Source organism: Cladophialophora bantiana (genome assembly GCF_000835475.1).
Source record: "Cladophialophora bantiana CBS 173.52 unplaced genomic scaffold supercont1.16, whole genome shotgun sequence".
Lineage (NCBI taxonomy): Eukaryota > Fungi > Ascomycota > Eurotiomycetes > Chaetothyriales > Herpotrichiellaceae > Cladophialophora > Cladophialophora bantiana.
This window is the reverse complement of record NW_015971590.1, coordinates 352,333-369,408: the sequence shown is the minus strand read 5'-3', so window position 1 is coordinate 369,408 and position 17,076 is coordinate 352,333. Positions and strand designations below refer to the sequence as shown.

Here is a 17,076-nt window from a genome sequence, read left to right as displayed (position 1 = left end):
CCTGGGAGGATAGGCGAGAGAAAAATGTGAGATCAAGTGATTTTCAAATCTTTCCCGGGCAGTGTCTTCGACAAGGATGACTCTGGAGTTGAGACGAGGTTCAAATGAGGTTCAGGCCGCAGGCAACCAGTGACCTAGAGGCAGATGGTCGGTTGGATCAAGCTGGTTCTCGGACGAAAGTCGTACACTGAAGGTGGGAGTTGTCGAGAGTCAGATGTAGGTGGTCAGGCAGGGCTTCAAGGATCTGGGACAAGGCAGTCCCTTGGTCGGAGTCAAAGATGAAGCAAGTCGACGGGTGAGAGGATGCAGTCCGGGCTTGGGTGTCTTGAACGCGGTCTCACAAGTCGGGCGCGGACTATCAACTGCGGGCAACGACTGCAGTGACAGGTTCGCAGGCTGCAGGTGAGGGGCACAGGGCACCTGCCAGCTAATCGATAAGACGCGGGCTCGGCGGGTACCAGGCACCAGGCGGGCACCCACCACTACTGTCAGCTGACTTGGTAGCCTCGCTGCCAGCAACGTGGCTCAGCCTCATTGTCGCCTCCAGGGATTGGGCAGCAGACGCTGAGACACGAGAGAAACGGCTTAGCCCCGGGGCGGCTGAATTTGAGATTTCTTTTGTTATTATACACTCCCACACACCTTTTGTTCCCTCATGCTCATCAAACGCCATATTCGCAAATCTCGGTGTCTAACCTCCGGGATTCAGGAAGGAGAAGATATGCGTATTACGTACAGGTCAAGAGTCTCTCGTCAAGATCGCTCATCAGCATAAAGACCTGTATCCATTCAATCCCAACAAGAAGAAGGCAAGAAGGGAGATATCCCGGGAAGCCAAAAGAAAGCCAGAACAAGACCATATGCAAACCCGGCCATGAAGGAGGGACTATTACCTCAACTGGGGTCCTCCGAGGCCTGCGCCTTCCATTTGTTGCAGGCGAGCGGCCAATTGAGGATACTTCTGCGAAACCTCCAGCTGTGTGCGCGTGGCCTCGGCGTAGGAGAGTGCGTTGACAATTTCACCTTCTGTTCTCGATAGCTCGGCGGCACGCTCAAAGTATTCCAGTGCCTTGGTCACCTTGCCTTGTTGGAGGAGGAGTTGAGCCATTGTGGCAACAGCGATATCGCATTCAGGATCCACTAGATATCACATTAGTAACCAACCAGACATCGTTCCGTCTTTGTGTCGACTCACATATCAACGCCTTCTCGCAAAGCTCCTCGGCTGCCTTGAAGTCCTGTTTCCACTGGAAGAGAGCCAATGCCTTGTTGATGAGCGGCAGCACATTGATAGCCCCGGTGGGTTTCGTCTGGCGTTCCATGTCGATGGCCGTCTCGAACCTCTCAATGGCATCTTGATACTTCTGTTGATCAAGCAGCAGCTCACCATAGTAGTTGTAGACATCGGGCACTTTGTCGAAATTCTTGACACAACGGCGGAAGGTTGCCATTGAGGACGCAATCGAGCCCAGCTTGTACTGCGTGACACCCAGTTGAATGTGCGAGTAGATGAAGTCCTTGTCTAGGTCAATGGACTTTTGGTAGTCCTTGGCCGCATCGGCATATTCTCCAAGGATGAAGTGGAGCTGAGCGCGATGGTAGAAGATGTCAGGATCGTCTTTGTTCTGGGCCATGGCCTTTTCAAAGTCCTCGGCAGCAAGCTCCTTGTTGCCCAATTCTAGCTGCATGCTGGCCCGCTTGATGTAGGGTTGGGTGAGGGAGGGTTGCAGCTCGATGGCTTTGTTGAGATCTTCGAGAGCGTTCGCAATGTCGCCCTCGAGGTACAAGAAGGTGGCACGCATGTTGTAGGCAAAAGCCTCATGCTCGCCCAGATCCCCGAGTTCCAGGGCCTTCTTGAAGGCCGCCGCAGCTTCATCGTAGCCTTCAGCCGTCTTCTTCTGCATGGCGACCAAGCCTCGCTGGAGCTGACCTTTGCCGGTGTTCTCATCGAGCTCGGCAGTTTCCTCCAATCCCGCAGGCGGCGGCCTCGGGCGGAAGCTCTGGAGGTAATTGGAGACAAAGGTGGCACCAGGCAATTTGTTCTTCTTGCTAGCAAGGATTGCTTTGCCCTTCTTCTCCGCCACCTTTTTCAGTAACCTCTCCACGCTCTGGGCACTATTTTCGTTCTTGAATCCGTCAATGATGCAGCTGGCCGTGTAGTCCAGTAAGGCTTCGGAGAACATTCCCAGGTGTTCGTAGGCGTGTGCGCGGCGATTTAGAGCTTTGACATATTCCGGGTCCATCGAAATGGCTGCAGTGCAATCTTCCACCACTTTGTCCCAATCGCTCAGGGCGTTATAGCAAGCAGCTCTGTTAGAGTAGTAGACAGGGTCGGGTTTGCAGAGGATGGCTTTGCCATAGAGTTCGATGGCCTTGTTGTAGTCTTTGGACCCATATGCTTTGTTGCCTGCCGCCTTCAACTTGCCGGCATATGTTGCTCTCTCCTACTCAACCGTCATGATCAGCTTAGCGCAGCGAAGGTTCCGTAGTCAACTATACCTCTTTCGAGAAGCTTTCGACATTGGATTCATTGATCTCGGGCAATTCATCTTCGGTCTCGACGGTCGCAGGCGGCGGTGCTGTGCCTGCGTCTTGGATCAGCCACACCTCCCATTGCTTTCAGGGAAAGGCTGTCTCACCGGCCTCCTCATCTTTGAGACTGATTCCGGCCTTCTGTGCCTCCTCGGCAGCTTTCTTCTCTTTCCGCCGCTCCTTCTTGCTTTTTCTCTTTTCTGTGGGTGTAGCAGGAACACCCCCTTTCTGACTGGAGAAATAGTAGATGGCTCCAGCACTCGTGATGACCACTACTGTGCCAGCAATGGTATATGCGACTGCCTTGTTCTCCGAGACCCAATTCGACACGCGATCCCAGAGGGATGCAGGTGCGCGGGCAGCATCGATAGCGGCGGATTCGGACATTGAGGCGGCCAGAAATCTAATATACAAAAGAAAAATGAAGCTAAATCGGGCAGACCTCGATGCCGCCGAAGAAGGACGGAGATGGAATGGATGGCGGAGGGTCGAAGGAGGAGAAGTATTGACAGTCGTCACTGAAAGACAGCAAAGTTCACAAAGATGGGCATGGAGACGCAACTTTTCCAACCGCAGCGCATCAGCCAATCACATGGGGCGCAGTTTGTCGACCTCCGCTGGTAGGTGACCACGTTGACCACATTGACCACAGCACTAGGTACCTAGCAAGTACACATCTTTGACATCCCTCTGTCATTTTCAGTGCCTTAACACTGCGGTCATCTTCCTCCACGATGCTGAAGCTCTACCAGCGTACCTGAACGGCAACTCAGCATCCGGCAGCGACAGTTCATGCGAGAACAGTTCCATGCTGACCCATCCATCGTAACCCAGCCCGTCGACAATGGCTTTTATCACGGGCTCGATGGGGAGATAGCCACCCTTTTCTTCTTCGTACGGGAATAATCGCGCATTTCGCGACCAGCTCATTCTTGCAGGCTGGTCGGCAGAGTAAAATGGGTGAGACTCGCTCAAGGCCGGGTCGAGCTTCGCGGCGTCCCCAGCCTGGACGTAAAACACCTTTTCAACATCTATCTCTGTGATCAACCGTTCAATAGACGCCTCTAGAGCGTGGTCTGCGTCGTCAGTGCGCCCTGTCTGTGCAGTGGGATCAGCCCATGCTCGACCAGCTATGTGGAAAGTGTCCAGGCAGAGCCCAAAGTTAGGTCTGTCGACCTTCTTTGCCATTTCCCATGTGCCTTCCCATGTATCGATATATCTGCCCCACGCTACTCCCTCATATGCAAATCGGACTACCGGGCGCTCTGCAAGGCCCATGTCGGCCATTTCTCTGAAATCAGCCAGGAGGACTTCTTCGTTGCCCGTCGTCCCCTCCTGCAACCAACTTGTGGGCACTTGAATCATGGTGCTTCCCAAGATCTTGACAATGTCGAACCACAGTCGAAGCTTTCCGATCATGGCTTCATGCTGTTTGCGATCGAGCAGACCCTCGTACTGCCGAAATGGTTGGAAGACTATCACGGTCAAGCTAAGCTCATCGCAAAGCCCTCGTATGTTCTTTGCGGCCTCCAGCCGGTTTTCGCACGTCAGCCCTCCAGGGAGCTTCTCTGCGGCCGCGTCGACATCGGTGTCTATGATTTCAATCCCGCGAAACCCATTTTGTGCTGCTGCGCGCAGTCGTGTCGAGATGTCGTGCACACCGGGGTCACCCAGGGACAGCGAGGCTATCGCAGGTCGGATCATTTGTGCGGATTACGCTCCGAAAACTCTCAAACGACGAGTACCTACAACTGTTCGCTTCTGTTGACCAGAAAAGCCTACAAAACATAACAGCAGGATGCCACACCACGCTTTTTTCACCAAGCAAGATCAAAAGGCCGTTGGTGAAAATAGATAACACCCAGCCCCTCGCGTGTTGGAGGTTTCTCGTCACAAGGTCTCTCCGCATCTGAGGCTCGACCCCAATACCCGACTTACACTTGTCGGAAATGCTTTTTTCCATACCTCGCACTGAACGGGTAAAACCATCGGGCTGACAAACCACTTTCGGGGGCATATGGCGGATTTCGATTGTCGCGCCATATGCCTCATTAGCAGCGCTAATCAAGACGAAGGTAGGAACCAATGCCTCCTTCGATCTATGTTTGCCCCTGAACTTCGAGGAAAGAATAAGGATATCAGTGCCTTCAACCCCTTCTTTAATAGCTGCGAATACAGTTCCGTTACAGACCTTGGAAGTGTATATCACGGCCAACTTCATTTGTCCAATTTCAGCACTATCCGCATCTGACAGTCGACCTCATATGACGCCATGCAAAATGCTTCAACTCAGAGGAATCGACTGTTCATAGCAGGCGCACCGGGGGGCGGTTCGATAGCACCTCCTGCTCACGACTTCATCGCCCAATGTCTTAACCGCGATTGGAAGATGACATATCTGGGCGCCTCGACCCTCCAGGAAGTCATGGACGCATTCCACGCTCCTGACTTCGCGGGAGGCGTGGTCACGATGCCCTATAAGAAGACTATCATTCCCTGTCTGGACCACGTTGACAATCTCGTTGTTGAGATTGGTGCTTGCAACCATGTTTCTGTCACTGATGATGGCACTTTGAGAGGGACAAATACTGACTGGATTGGGGTCAAAAAGGCTCTCTTACAGGAAGACCCGCCCACGCATCCTGCGCAAGGGCTCAAGGGGATGGTTGTCGGAGCGGGCGGCGCAAGTCGAGCGGCGGTGTACGCTCTGACGGAACTAGGATGCAAGGACGTCTACGTTATCAACCGCGATGCCGGCGAGGTTCAAGAGCTTTTCGAAGACGTTCAGAATTATGAAAGCCCGAATCCCCCCCACATCATTCATGTCCAAACCGCCCAGCAAGCCCAAACCTTATCGTGCCCAAACTGGATCGTGAGCACTGTTCCCGACTTCGAACCCAGAACTTCGGCAGAAATCCAGGCACGATCCGTGTATACCGAATTTCTCGCCAAGAAGGACAGACCACATCAGGCGCGTATGCTGGACATGTGCTACCACCCCTTGTTGACGCGCAATCTCCAACTTGCAAAGCAGCATGGTTGGTTCGCCATCGATGGAATTCAAGTTGTCGGACACCAGCTGAAGGAGCAATGGAGGCCCTGGACAGGTGAAGAGATCAACAAACAGCAGGAAGAAGTCGCATGGCAGATTTTGCGAGAGAGTGCATGCTCAGACTCATCAGTTACTACCGCAAGGGCAGGAATCTGAACATGGCTGGTTTTCTAACCCTCCATACTCTGCAAGCAATGCCAGGTTTTCGCCAAGTAGTCCTTCCAAGCAGCATCAATCTCGTCGGTGCTCCTACATCCCTGTCTGCTTTCGTTTTCTTATTTTGACATCTCTTACCAACCTACCTGTGTATATCGAGCGCTTGGAGTGCTCTCAGCCTTACGACACAATTCTAATAAACTTCATTCGGAAAGTCAAGGCAGTCGAGGATCAACTCACCCCGGCATACAAACTGCTAATGCCCCCCTCGGCGCCGTAACAGACTGACACTAGCAAAGCCGTGCAGCCCAACCAGCTTAGCCTCACGCGCCTCAACGGCGGTAGGGATCCCCAGCAGCGGGCCGTAATACTGGAACTTTTGATCCTCGTCTCCGGAAGCCTGGCAAGCACCCCTGGTGGCCCCGCTGCTGCCATCCAGCAACTCCGGAGCCCAGACGGCACCGAACTGAAACCACTGGTAGCCGTCCAGCTTGTCGATGTACGCGGCTCGCAGACTGCCCACACGGTCACGGCGTATAAAAGGCCAGCCCAGGCGACGAGCAGGGCCAGGACGAGTTTCCAACTCGCGACGCCGAGAAGGAGGCCGTGGACCTGCCTGCCGACATTGAGGTCGTCCGCGAAGGACTGCGGACCGGGCCCCATCATCGAGATGGAGACTTGGCCGACGGGCTTGAGCGGCGCGAGCCGCATGCGTTCGGGCGTGAGGGCTAGCATCTGCATGGACCCTGCGCCCAGGTACAGCGCGCCTCCCGTAGCGGGGTTGGCCGCGTACCAAGCGTTGATGCAGGTGTTGTTGACGCCCGAGAAGCGCAGGTCTGCGCATGTCAGGGCCGTTAACAGCAGGAGTTCGAGCAATGGAACGCCCCGACCTTGCACCCCCAGTTTGAGTTGCTGTATGGCATTCTGGCACTGCAGCATTTCCAGCTTCTGGTCGTCCGTAAGCTGCGAAGCATTCTCATCGTGCAACCATGTATAGTTTTCACACACAGGGATCGTGGAGTAATCGCCGCCGGCAAATGGGGAGGGCACGCTCCGCGTAAAGTTTGCGAATGTCCTGGATCGTGCAGAGAGTGCGGCGCGGCCGGTCAAGAACCGGACCTGGAGGGATATTCCATACGAGAGGATGTTTGGATTGCGGCATTGTGAGCTATCTTCTCCAGCCGGCTGGAAGGGTTCGGAAACAACAATCGCGGAGGAGTTGGTCATCTCCAACATCGTTGGGTCAGCGCCGGCGGACGTTTCGTTGGAGTACTGCCATGTCACCATTTCCAGCATCCCTTCGTGCATGTCTTTCCCGTTCGGAAGTGAAGAATAAGGTGTGGTCGATTTTATCGACTCCTCTATTGCAGAGAGGATCCCGTAGCTGCATTCATAAAGAGGGCCGGACTCGACATATCCCCATGCGGTCGTCAGGTTCCGGTAATCACCATACCCGGTAACGTTGAGCAATCGTAGGTCCCGCTGAGGTTGAGCTAGCCTCGCGCTGACATTCACAAGCATGCCCCAGGCGGCCCCGTTGACGCGCTCGGACACGACTGGGGCCACAAAGTATTCTATCCACTGGCTATCTCGGTCCTTGTGGGTCGTATCATCGTAGAAGGTCTCAGTGATATTCTCATCAGCTCCCGCTGGAAAATACAGTACGTTGGGGGGTTCCGGAAGGGCAGCGAGGCCTTGAGTCCATCTCTGTCCTCTTGTCTCAAACATCCGATATCGAACATGTTAACTCGAATACAATATTTCGCGCCCTCGCCAGAGGCTTCCTATGTAGGAGACTTCCATCAAGCTTTGTTGATGCTTGCGACAAGAGGGGGGACAGAGACATTGGCTCCAGGAGCAGCTGCTCTCGCAAAGAACAGCACAAAAGACACGAGGCGAGGGGACCTGTCAAATAGATCATCTTGCTTTTGCCGTGCAAATGAGGCGTTGAATGGCTGCTTCGAGACCATCGCTTCGAAACTCAGCTCTCCGTATTCAACTGTTCAGGCGAATGTGGTTGGTTGTTGATAGCAACCGCAACACAGCAGAAACACGGCTGGGAATACGAGTGTCGAGCCGTCAAAGGCGACTTGCACTTTCTCCCCATATTACAACGCAGCCTAAAAGCACCCAGGTTGTGGAGGGAGCGACGCGGGTAGGTCTTGGTTGCGCAATAGATGTACGTACAGCACTCGGGCGGCAGCCTCAAAAGGTTATGACGTTGACTGCCTGCACAAGAGTTGTCACTCACGGGAAGGCGATAACTATTGTAACAAGGCAAAGTGGCTGTGTTGGGCTGGTATAGGGGTAGCAGGAAGGAGATTTGGCTGGTCACATGTCAAAACCAAAAAGAACTAAAGGCGGGTACTGGACAGTTCACAGTCCCGGTAGAGAGCCAATCTTTACAGGTTGAACAGAGTATTCTATGTTTTTGATGTCGTCTACCTATTCCTGAGTTTTTCATCGGCCCGTTCCTACTTCTCAATGTCGTCGCCGTGCTGGGCGCTTGTTGCGCTAGCCGCTGCCTCTCTGGGGGTGGTGTTGGTGGTGGTGTTGCTCGGTCAGCGCCAACCAGAAACACGTTCTCGATTCCCGACCTGCTGGGCAGGCCTCTGTGCGTTGTTGCACGTGCAAGCCGAACCCTGAAGTGCTCTGTTACACCATGTATATGTAAAATCACCTATACAACTCTGAGACTCACTTATCCTTTTGCGATGGACTGCGTTGGCCCACTGCTCCTACTCACCCAAGGTTGCACTGTCGCACTGTCGCCCAGCCTTCCTCTCAGGCGTCCCTAGGCCTCGTCGACTCGGGCCATCACACATTACGAGGTATGACTCAGCCATCTTGGGGGCCGAAGGTCTTTTCCTACGCGGATATTGTAACTGACTCTCGAATGGTATCAGAAGACGGCGCCTGCTTTTTGCTTCCAGCTATACCTAATGGGATTGCTCCTGAATCCTGCCGGCAGCCTGAGAGATGCTGAGAATGAGATATTTACATATAGTTCGGCTGCGTCGACTGCGGCCTGGGTCTCTTAGATTTGGCATGTCCCGATAATTCATCTCCGGGAATTTATTTCACATTGAACAATGCTTCAGTCATTTTACGCCGAAAATTCACATTTGTCGTGAATCCGCCATTATTAATTTTTGATGTTCATGATGGAAACCGTTTTCTTCGAAGCTCCCAAGGACCAGGTGCCGAATTTTGTACCTCGACCATCTTTACACCAACAACTCGAAAACGCTTTCAGACCAAAACCACTGTCTAAGTCGTCGCGACCACGTATTGCCGTTGTGCACGGACGGGCGGGAACAGGGAAGTCACAACTGGTGGCAAATTTTATTGAAGAAGCCCGCGACCGTTATGCCGGGGTGTTTTGGCTTGACGCTAGAAGAAGAGATACAATCGACGAGCACTTGCGTCGGCTGGACTGTCTCCTTTCAAACGAAAACGAACCCAAGGTCCAAGTTATCGCCAATCTCGAGGAGCTAGTCAACTCGGCCTGCCACTGGTTTAATCAGCGCTCAGACAAGAAGTTCCTTCTGGTTTACGATGGCGCAGATAACCTTGGAAATGGAGACCGCTCATCTACTGTCGATCTCAATGCCCTCATACCACAATGTCGAAACCTGGACATTCTTATTACCAGCAGGGATTCGGCGGTAGCCAAACTTGGTTCCACTGTGATTCCGATGACAGACATGGAGGAGGGCGAGGCTATTGAGCTTTTGCTCCAGAACTCTGGCTTGAATCAGTCTGCGGTGTCTCGAAAACAGCTACAAGACACTCAGATTATGGTAGAGATCCTTGGGTATCGGCCTTTGCTGGTCACTCTCGCGGGCTCATATATTGCTCAGAATCCCAAGATCCAATCTCACCTTGCGCAATATCTTCCCGAGTTTCGACGCAATCGCAAAAAGGTTGTCCGGGACTACCGTGGGCTTATACCAAAATTTCCGGCGGCCTCTCTCGCGATTTGGGAAACTTCTCTCGAGCTGGCGGCCGAGAAATCTCCTCTCGCCGTCCGAATGCTTACATTCCTCAGTTTTCTGGACCCGAGGGACATTTCTTCGGATCTGTTTGAAGATGGTACACATGTCCATTTGTTTAGCTTTGCTGAAGCTTTAGATTCAGCCAACGACGAGGGCTCAGCGGACTCTTCTTCTTCCACCGAAGATGGCATTGTGGAAGGCGATCCGGACTCAACAGAGGACGACCAGGAATCCGCACGGGATTTGCCAATCCTTGCCATATCCGATCAGGAACGATCGGATATACAACACGCCTTCTCGGTGCTTGAGTCGCTGTCCTTCCTACGACGGTCGGCTCAAGGGTCTCGCTTCCGTATGGAGAATCTTATCTACTCATGGAACCAAGAACGCTTGTCTCAGGATGAAAAGGCTTTAGCCGTCAAAGTTACCTCGGAGTTTCTGATGGATAAAATTAGGCGAAATTCTGAGGCATCGACATCAGAAAAACGCTACCTGGGCTCTCAAATGATGGCAAATTTTGACAACATCGCCCGTCTGCGTGAGGATCTTACAGATCCAGAACTCCAGAGTATGTTAGTTTCATCTCTTGATACCTTCGCCGACCAGTTAAGCGAGATGGGCCGAGGATTGGACGAAATTTCCGTGAGACAACTCTGCTACGATATGTCTGAACAGGTTTATGGAACAGATCATATGGAAACGCTGGCAGTTAAGCGATATTTAGCCAAAGCATTCTGGGCAGCAGGAGACCTAACTCAGGCTGCTACATTGGAGAGAGAGGTGCTCGAAAAGATGACGGCGATCCTGGGAAACGAAGATACCCGCACCCTGGAAGTCATTAATGACCTTGCACTTTCTCTTCAGGCTCTAGGGGATCCAAAAGGTGCTGCTTCTTTGTTGAGAGAGCTGCTAGAAAGAAGGACGAAGCTCCATGGAAACAGTCATCCTGATACCCTACAGGCGATGAACAATCTGGCTAGTATATTGATCGACGCCGGGGCCCTAACGGAAGCAGTCGCAATAGCAACGCAAGCCTTGGACCTGAGGAAGCAGGTTCTCGGAGAAGAGCATCTCGATACTCTTACAACTATGAGCAATTTAGCAGGAATACACCGCGCTCTTGGGGAATTCGATCAGGCCGCAACTATGTACAGGCAGGTTTTGTTGAAAAGAAAGCAGATTCTCGGTAGGGAGAATCCCGCAACTCTGACCGCAATGAACAACCTAGCGGCTATCCTGATGGGGACAGGCGAAGTAGAAGAAGCAGTGAGTTTACAACTGGAGGTGTTGGAGATGAGAAAGAAGACTCAGGGGAAGGACCATCCGGACACTCTCAAGGCAGTGGTGAACCTGGCAAGTTCACTCTATGCTATGGAAGAACTGGAAGCGGCGGCCGCTCTGCAGCAGGACGTCTTGAACAAGAGGAGACAGATTCTGGGCGACGCACATCCGGACACCCTAAGACTCATGGGGAACCTGGCAAACACGCTCTTTGCACAGGGACACCACGACCAGGCTATCGACCTCCTCACAGAATCGGTCGAGCAATCAAAGATCACACTGGGGGACGATCACTTCGAAACCATCCAAAGCATGGAGAATTTGAAAGCGATGCAGGATCAGCACAACCTGCCGCTGAGAGACATTACCAATCTTTTGTGCTAGGTTGGCCCGCTCCTCCCACCAAAGCGTAGTACAATCAACACAGAGAGGGGTCGTGCACAAAGGAAGCAGGCCGTTGACTTGGGTGTCGAAATGACCATGATGTGTGAAGGGGAAGAGGAAAAGCGCGGCAGAAGCATTTTGATGTTCCGACGTGGAACCAACCTGTAGATCTCTACGGGATGGGAGGCGACGCGACGGCCCGAGTGCTTATGTAGTGGTCTGCCGTATTTGTTCCGTAACTGTACTCGGTACGGGGGCGCTTGACGGCGGACGCATGGTAAGCCTTAGAGCGGAAGTTGGCCGAAAGTTTCGAATCTGTACAATGTCTCAAGCGGCATTTGTCCAGACCTTCAACGGCAGCACATGTCGAATTGCTCGAGGTTTCCGAGAAAGGAGTTTCCAAGACTCCGTCAAGTTGCTCTGTTGGCTTAATGGTGCAGTTAGGTTGACAACGCGCGAGAATGATTGGAACTTGTCTCACCAAAAGGCGACCACGGTGTCCTGCCATCATGCTAACAGTTCTTCCAGCAGGTTGCCGAGAAATCTCTCGTACGAGGCAATTGCTGTGGAATTTCCCAGATCATGAACGTGCGAGGAGCGTCGCAATGAATAGTTTGGTGGGCTGTGAGGCTCTATTGCTGTTGTCTGTCTGTCTAGTTCCAAGGTGAGAGAAGCCAACAAGGACTTCAGGGAGAGAAGAGAAGTTGTGTATCAACCTAGTCTTTGACTGAGGGTCTAGTGGTAAGTTATGTACACAACATGCTGGCCCTGTTCCGCCAGTTTGTGCCCATGGCTGATGAACCGAACCTCTTCACCAGAAATTTCGGTGATCTCTTTCGCGAGAAGGCATAAAGGCATTCCGCTTAAATCGTCTTTCTGACGTATTCAACGGGACCTGCATATCTGAACCGGCCGCGGAGAACGTAATATGTCAAAGAAAAGAATACAACGCCTCCATAGACGACAATGGCCCAGTTCATGGTCTGCGGGTTTGGATTTGGCCCAGGGGGGAAGAAGATCATGATAAACGCCAGCAACAAGAAGCCGACGGAAAGGAGGTTGATCGCCAGACCGTAGCGACCCAGCGAAAACTTGGATGGCAGAAGCGGCTCTTTCCGGATGCGTTTGATTGCCATGCAGGTGATGGAAACGATGTAGGAGGACAGCAGCGCGCAAAGACCGAGCGAGGTCAGCTGGTTGAATGCGATTTGAGAGCCGATGTTGATGAGCGACAGGAGGCAGGAGACCACAACGGTGAAGATGACGCCGTTGAGAGGGATGTCCCACCCCTCGGGGACGTAAGAAAACCAATTGCTGAAGGGGACACCGCGATCGCGAGCAAAGGCGAAGATTTGTCGAGAGCCGGTCGCCATGTTAGTCATTGCACCGAAAGTGCTGAGCGCAATCATGATTGACACCATAGCTGTTGCACCCGCTTTAGACTGAGTCGCGTTGTAAAAGACCTGGATAAACGGATATCCGGTGGGGGTCGAAAGAACCTGCTCGACATTTCCAACAGTGTAGCAGAAGGTACTGCAGAGCAGGAATTAGCATGAGTCCTAGAAGCGAAGAGGGAGGATCAAAACTTACATGACCATGATAAAACCCAGTGCCCCGTTGAAAATTGCTGTGAAGACCATGGCTCGCGGAAGAATCTTGCTGGCGTTCTTCAATTCTTCAGACATATGCGTCGCAGCATCTGCCCCGAGCAACGAGAGAACAGGACTGTTCATGCCCACCAAGCAAGCGAGGCCAACGTTTCCCCAGCCATTCGCGTCTTCGAAGACCGTCCAGACCTGTTTGGATGGTGTTCGAGGAGCTAGAACCCACAGAGGAACCAGGATGCCAAAAAAACCCGCGATATGCAGGAACAGGACGAGACCCTCCACAAGAGGAAGCCTCTTTGCCAAGACAGTGTTAAAGAACCCACAGACCAAGGTGATGGCAATGGTCAGAAGTGTGCCGTGCCAATATTTGTAGATATAGCTGTCGTAGTTGAGGACAATCAGACCTTGGATTTCGGTAGCAGCGAGGAAGACGCTGGACGCCGCTCCCGCTTGCCATCCTAGCACGCAGACCCATCCGATAAAATAAGAAATGAATTTTTGCGCTCGGGGTGGTGCGAATTCAGAAACCCAGCTGGATAAGTTTAGCATTTCGGTGTCGTGTTGGAAGGTGATAAGGCGGGGAGTTCCCTTACTGGTATTGTCCACCTGCCGTCGGAGCCATACTGGCCATTTCAGCCATCGAAACGATGTTCAGAGACATGCCAATAGCACACGCAATGTACATGTATACGAGACCGGCGGTACCACCGTTGCCCAGGGCGAATCCAGCGGTACTGTTAACAGCGTCAGTGAGCCGCACAATCCGTATGTCCAACAACAGCTTGGCTCGAGAAGATTGCAACTTACCCAAGTTGGCTTTCCCATGTGCTCATCAAAATCATAGCAAAGCCCATGATCGAGAGGAACCCAAAGTTTCGCTGTTGAACAGGATATTAGTGTTTGCTTCTCAGAAAAAAGGCCCTCGTTCAATTATCATCCACGTCCGCAGACAGGAAGCTTGCCCTAAATTGTTGTTCTTTACCCATCCGCTGCATATCCTTGACATCGTCCATGGTGCCATCCTTTTCGCCAACGAAGCCTTCTCCACCAGGGACATCGTCTGGATAGACCTGAGTCTCATGGGTCTTTAATGCTTTATCCATGGTGATTTTTCCTATCGTAGGAATCGAAACACTTGACGGGGGGCAGTCAGAGAACAGCAGGCAAGCAGTGAAGAGTCTAAGTAAGGAAAAAGATTGACAGCTTGAGAGAAGAGAGGATGGCGACCCGCCGTTCATCTCTGTTCTCTTCCAGACCCTTTCGCTTACAGCTCGTCCAATAGTAAGCGAGTCTCGAGGGGAGGCCACGCAGCATGCGCACTACCTGTAGATAACATGTGCCTGCTAGACTAGAGGTAGATTCGCGGTTTGCACCGCGTGCGGATTGCTGATTCCGACAGCGCCCTAGGCTGATGTGTGGGAATAAGTACTCCATATTCCACCAAGGCCTAGGAGTCTCACCTGTCACCCAAGCCACCAGGGCCATTAGTCTCGATTATCAGGTTGGTTCATCAGTCCGTGTGCCTGTTGCAATTAAGGCAGGGATACCAGATATCACCTCTACCCACACCCATATTTATGTTGAAAACCCTATCCTACGTGGCAAGGCTAGGTAGCCGGCCATTCAGCGCGGCCCTTAATCTACCTTTCAAAAATACAAGTACCTATGTAAGTAAGTATGTAGATCGCCTGCGTCCATCTGTAACCGTTATCTTGAGCGTCAGCCGCCTCATTCGGCCTCTCTCCTCATGGTCTGATTCGATTTCTTCCTTCTTTTGTCGGCTTAAGGTCTAAATTCGACCAATATGACTTCGATATCGGGTGATGGACCTCGATTTGCGACAGTCACGGATAACGATTATGGTGGCGTGGTCTGGACGGTGTCAATTCTCTGCGGAATCTACTTTCTGTTGACCATGGCGTTAAGAGGCTATATCAAACGGAGAACTTGGGGCCTCGACGATTGGCTTGCTGCGGCGGCGACTGTATAAGAGACGAATTCTTCAATGGGGGCCCGGGGACTGACAAAGTATATAGGCAATGTCTCTGGCTCAATATATTGCCATATGGGTGTCAGCGTCGAACGGACTGGGCAGATCCTGTAAACACTTAACCGAATCGCAGGTGTCGAACATCGGACGGGTAAGATGGAGTCTTGTATGCCTGGACTTGATACATGAGATACATCTGACAATGTCACTAGGGAGTTCTTGCTGGCGAGATCTTTTTGGTTATCTCTTTGGCTTTGGCCAAAGCATCAGTTACCTGCCTCATCCGGCGACTATTCTCCATCAACATGAGAAAGCGTTCACTCATCTGCGACTCATTCCTGGCAATATGCGTTATATAAAGTCTGGCGTCCATCTTGATCATTGCAGTCAACTGTCCTCTGCTCTCTCTGATGGGATATCACGGCGAGTTCTGCGCAAGTTTTGTGAGCTCTTGTCTCGGACTATCGAAATCTTCCGGGGAATCTTTGGCTGACCTTCTGGCGAGCAGGTACCCCGCTGGGAAGCCATTGGGATTCTCGACGCTGCGACCGAGGCTGCTATAGTTGGAATGGTCTTTGCTCTTCTTTGGGGCTTGAAAATGAAACCCGGGAGAAAGGCTCAAATCGTGACAGCATTTGCCTTTAGACTTGGGTAAGTCATGACACCTTTATTTCTGTCTCTGGGGGCTTATTAGGTAAAAATCAAGTATCATTGCTTTTGCCGCTGTCCATGTGTGGGATCAAAAGAATTTTACCGTTCGACCAAATACCGGAGTTCGACTGGCCGCTCCCATTGTTTTTCAGCAAATCGAACTTTGCTATTCTCTGCTCTCTTGCACCATTCCCAACTTGAAAAGTTTCCTCCTCAACTTTGATACTACCATTGGCATGACCCTCGACCCGTTAACGACGAGATCCTACGGGGTAACAAATCCGCATTCTGCGACGACATCTTTTCGATTAAAGACTCTGAGATCCCGGAATGGCGACAAGCAACCGAGCCCAGGAGTAACGCCACTCTTTCGCCCAGATGCTGTTGAATACACTGCGGCAGTTGGCAGAAATAGCGCACCCAATGATATGAACGAAGAAGCCTCATCTATATCCCGAGATAACCAGTCTGACCGAAGCAAGGGCAGTCAAGAAATGATCATTCGCCGAGAAGTCGCATGGACTGTCCACCAGGACTGACTTGAAACTTGAATTGGGACTTGGGACTTGGGGAATCCAAAAGGAGGATTCACAAATTTGGAGTAACGTTTGTCTGCTTTCTGGGAGATTGCGTGTACAAACTCTTCCAGACTGATTTCGTTGCTTGAACATCCACTGTGGAATGCGGCGAAAATCGTCCAAGCGCGAAGCAGCTCGGCCGTCGATGTGCGACTGCACTCCGGATATTCCAAATGCTGTAGGATAGAAATTTGTGCATGGCCGGAGCGAGGTGAACGGCCATCTGCCACCACAGAACTCTACTTTGTCGCCTTGGTCGGTATCATGCTTTCCAGAGAACAAGACGTCAAGCAGACTTCCACCAGCGGGCCGAGACGCATGGCTCGGTACAGTAGATGCGGAGTAGGAGATCCTACCTCGCAGCGGACTGAACCCTAAAAATCAGCACTGAGCCACTAGGGGCTTCATAAGTATTGCACGACTGGCCTGTGGTAAGCTTTAGCTCACTTCGCTCAGGCGACGAGCACATTTCTAGCCTGTCTGGTTGTGGGCGTTTGACGAACCGACTAAGGATCCAGCTCTTTCGTGTTATTTCATGCACAATGCTGGATTGCACACTTACTACATGACCCTGCAGGATATGCACCACGCTGCGAGGGGTAGGAAGCCGGATCACGGCACTGGTGGTTTAATGATCCTTTGTACACAAGCATGTGTTGGGAAAAGCTTATCAAAGCTTTCCTCTTATTAGGCTCGGCTTGCAGGGCCTTCGGGGTCTTCCGCTCCTCTCCCCGAGTGCTGGTGTGGTCCAAATCTGCCAAATCTACCAAATCTGGCAAGATCCTCGGTACTAACCAGAGACCGTCGGGAAGGCTCAGGAAAAGTGGAAATGCAAATGCCCAAGCCT

The 17,076-nt window shown here is 52.1% G+C and overlaps 7 protein-coding genes across 7 annotated transcripts; 3 read left to right on the top strand and 4 right to left on the bottom strand.

Annotated features, from left to right (window-relative positions):
* Positions 1–889: 889 nt before the first annotated feature.
* On the bottom strand, positions 890–2,919 carry Z519_09719 (uncharacterized protein; the record flags this gene model as incomplete). The annotated part of the gene is made up of 4 exons (XM_016767440.1): positions 890–1,140; positions 1,196–2,444; positions 2,500–2,585; positions 2,640–2,919. The coding sequence occupies 4 exons, from the start codon at positions 2,917–2,919 to the stop codon at positions 890–892; spliced, it is 1,866 nt and encodes a 621-aa protein (XP_016616232.1).
* Positions 2,920–3,231: 312 nt separating this feature from the next.
* Z519_09718 (uncharacterized protein) lies at positions 3,232–4,236 on the bottom strand (the record flags this gene model as incomplete). The annotated part of the gene is made up of 1 exon (XM_016767439.1): positions 3,232–4,236. One exon carries the CDS (start codon positions 4,234–4,236, stop codon positions 3,232–3,234), a length of 1,005 nt encoding a protein of 334 aa, XP_016616231.1.
* A 568-nt stretch (positions 4,237–4,804) lies between these two features.
* On the top strand, positions 4,805–5,740 carry Z519_09717 (uncharacterized protein; the record flags this gene model as incomplete). The annotated part of the gene is made up of 1 exon (XM_016767438.1): positions 4,805–5,740. The coding sequence occupies one exon, from the start codon at positions 4,805–4,807 to the stop codon at positions 5,738–5,740; it is 936 nt and encodes a 311-aa protein (XP_016616230.1).
* Positions 5,741–5,996: 256 nt separating this feature from the next.
* Z519_09716 (uncharacterized protein) lies at positions 5,997–7,468 on the bottom strand (the record flags this gene model as incomplete). Its single annotated transcript, XM_016767437.1, has 2 exons — positions 5,997–6,206; positions 6,257–7,468. The coding sequence occupies 2 exons, from the start codon at positions 7,466–7,468 to the stop codon at positions 5,997–5,999; spliced, it is 1,422 nt and encodes a 473-aa protein (XP_016616229.1).
* A 1,436-nt stretch (positions 7,469–8,904) lies between these two features.
* Z519_09715 (uncharacterized protein) lies at positions 8,905–11,403 on the top strand (the record flags this gene model as incomplete). The annotated part of the gene is made up of 1 exon (XM_016767436.1): positions 8,905–11,403. The coding sequence occupies one exon, from the start codon at positions 8,905–8,907 to the stop codon at positions 11,401–11,403; it is 2,499 nt and encodes an 832-aa protein (XP_016616228.1).
* Positions 11,404–12,266: 863 nt separating this feature from the next.
* On the bottom strand, positions 12,267–14,113 carry Z519_09714 (uncharacterized protein; the record flags this gene model as incomplete). Its single annotated transcript, XM_016767435.1, has 5 exons — positions 12,267–12,936; positions 12,994–13,542; positions 13,604–13,744; positions 13,818–13,888; positions 13,952–14,113. 5 exons carry the CDS (start codon positions 14,111–14,113, stop codon positions 12,267–12,269), a joined length of 1,593 nt encoding a protein of 530 aa, XP_016616227.1.
* Positions 14,114–14,814: 701 nt separating this feature from the next.
* On the top strand, positions 14,815–16,190 carry Z519_09713 (uncharacterized protein; the record flags this gene model as incomplete). The annotated part of the gene is made up of 5 exons (XM_016767434.1): positions 14,815–14,994; positions 15,047–15,151; positions 15,213–15,350; positions 15,509–15,651; positions 15,707–16,190. The coding sequence occupies 5 exons, from the start codon at positions 14,815–14,817 to the stop codon at positions 16,188–16,190; spliced, it is 1,050 nt and encodes a 349-aa protein (XP_016616226.1).
* Positions 16,191–17,076: the final 886 nt, after the last annotated feature.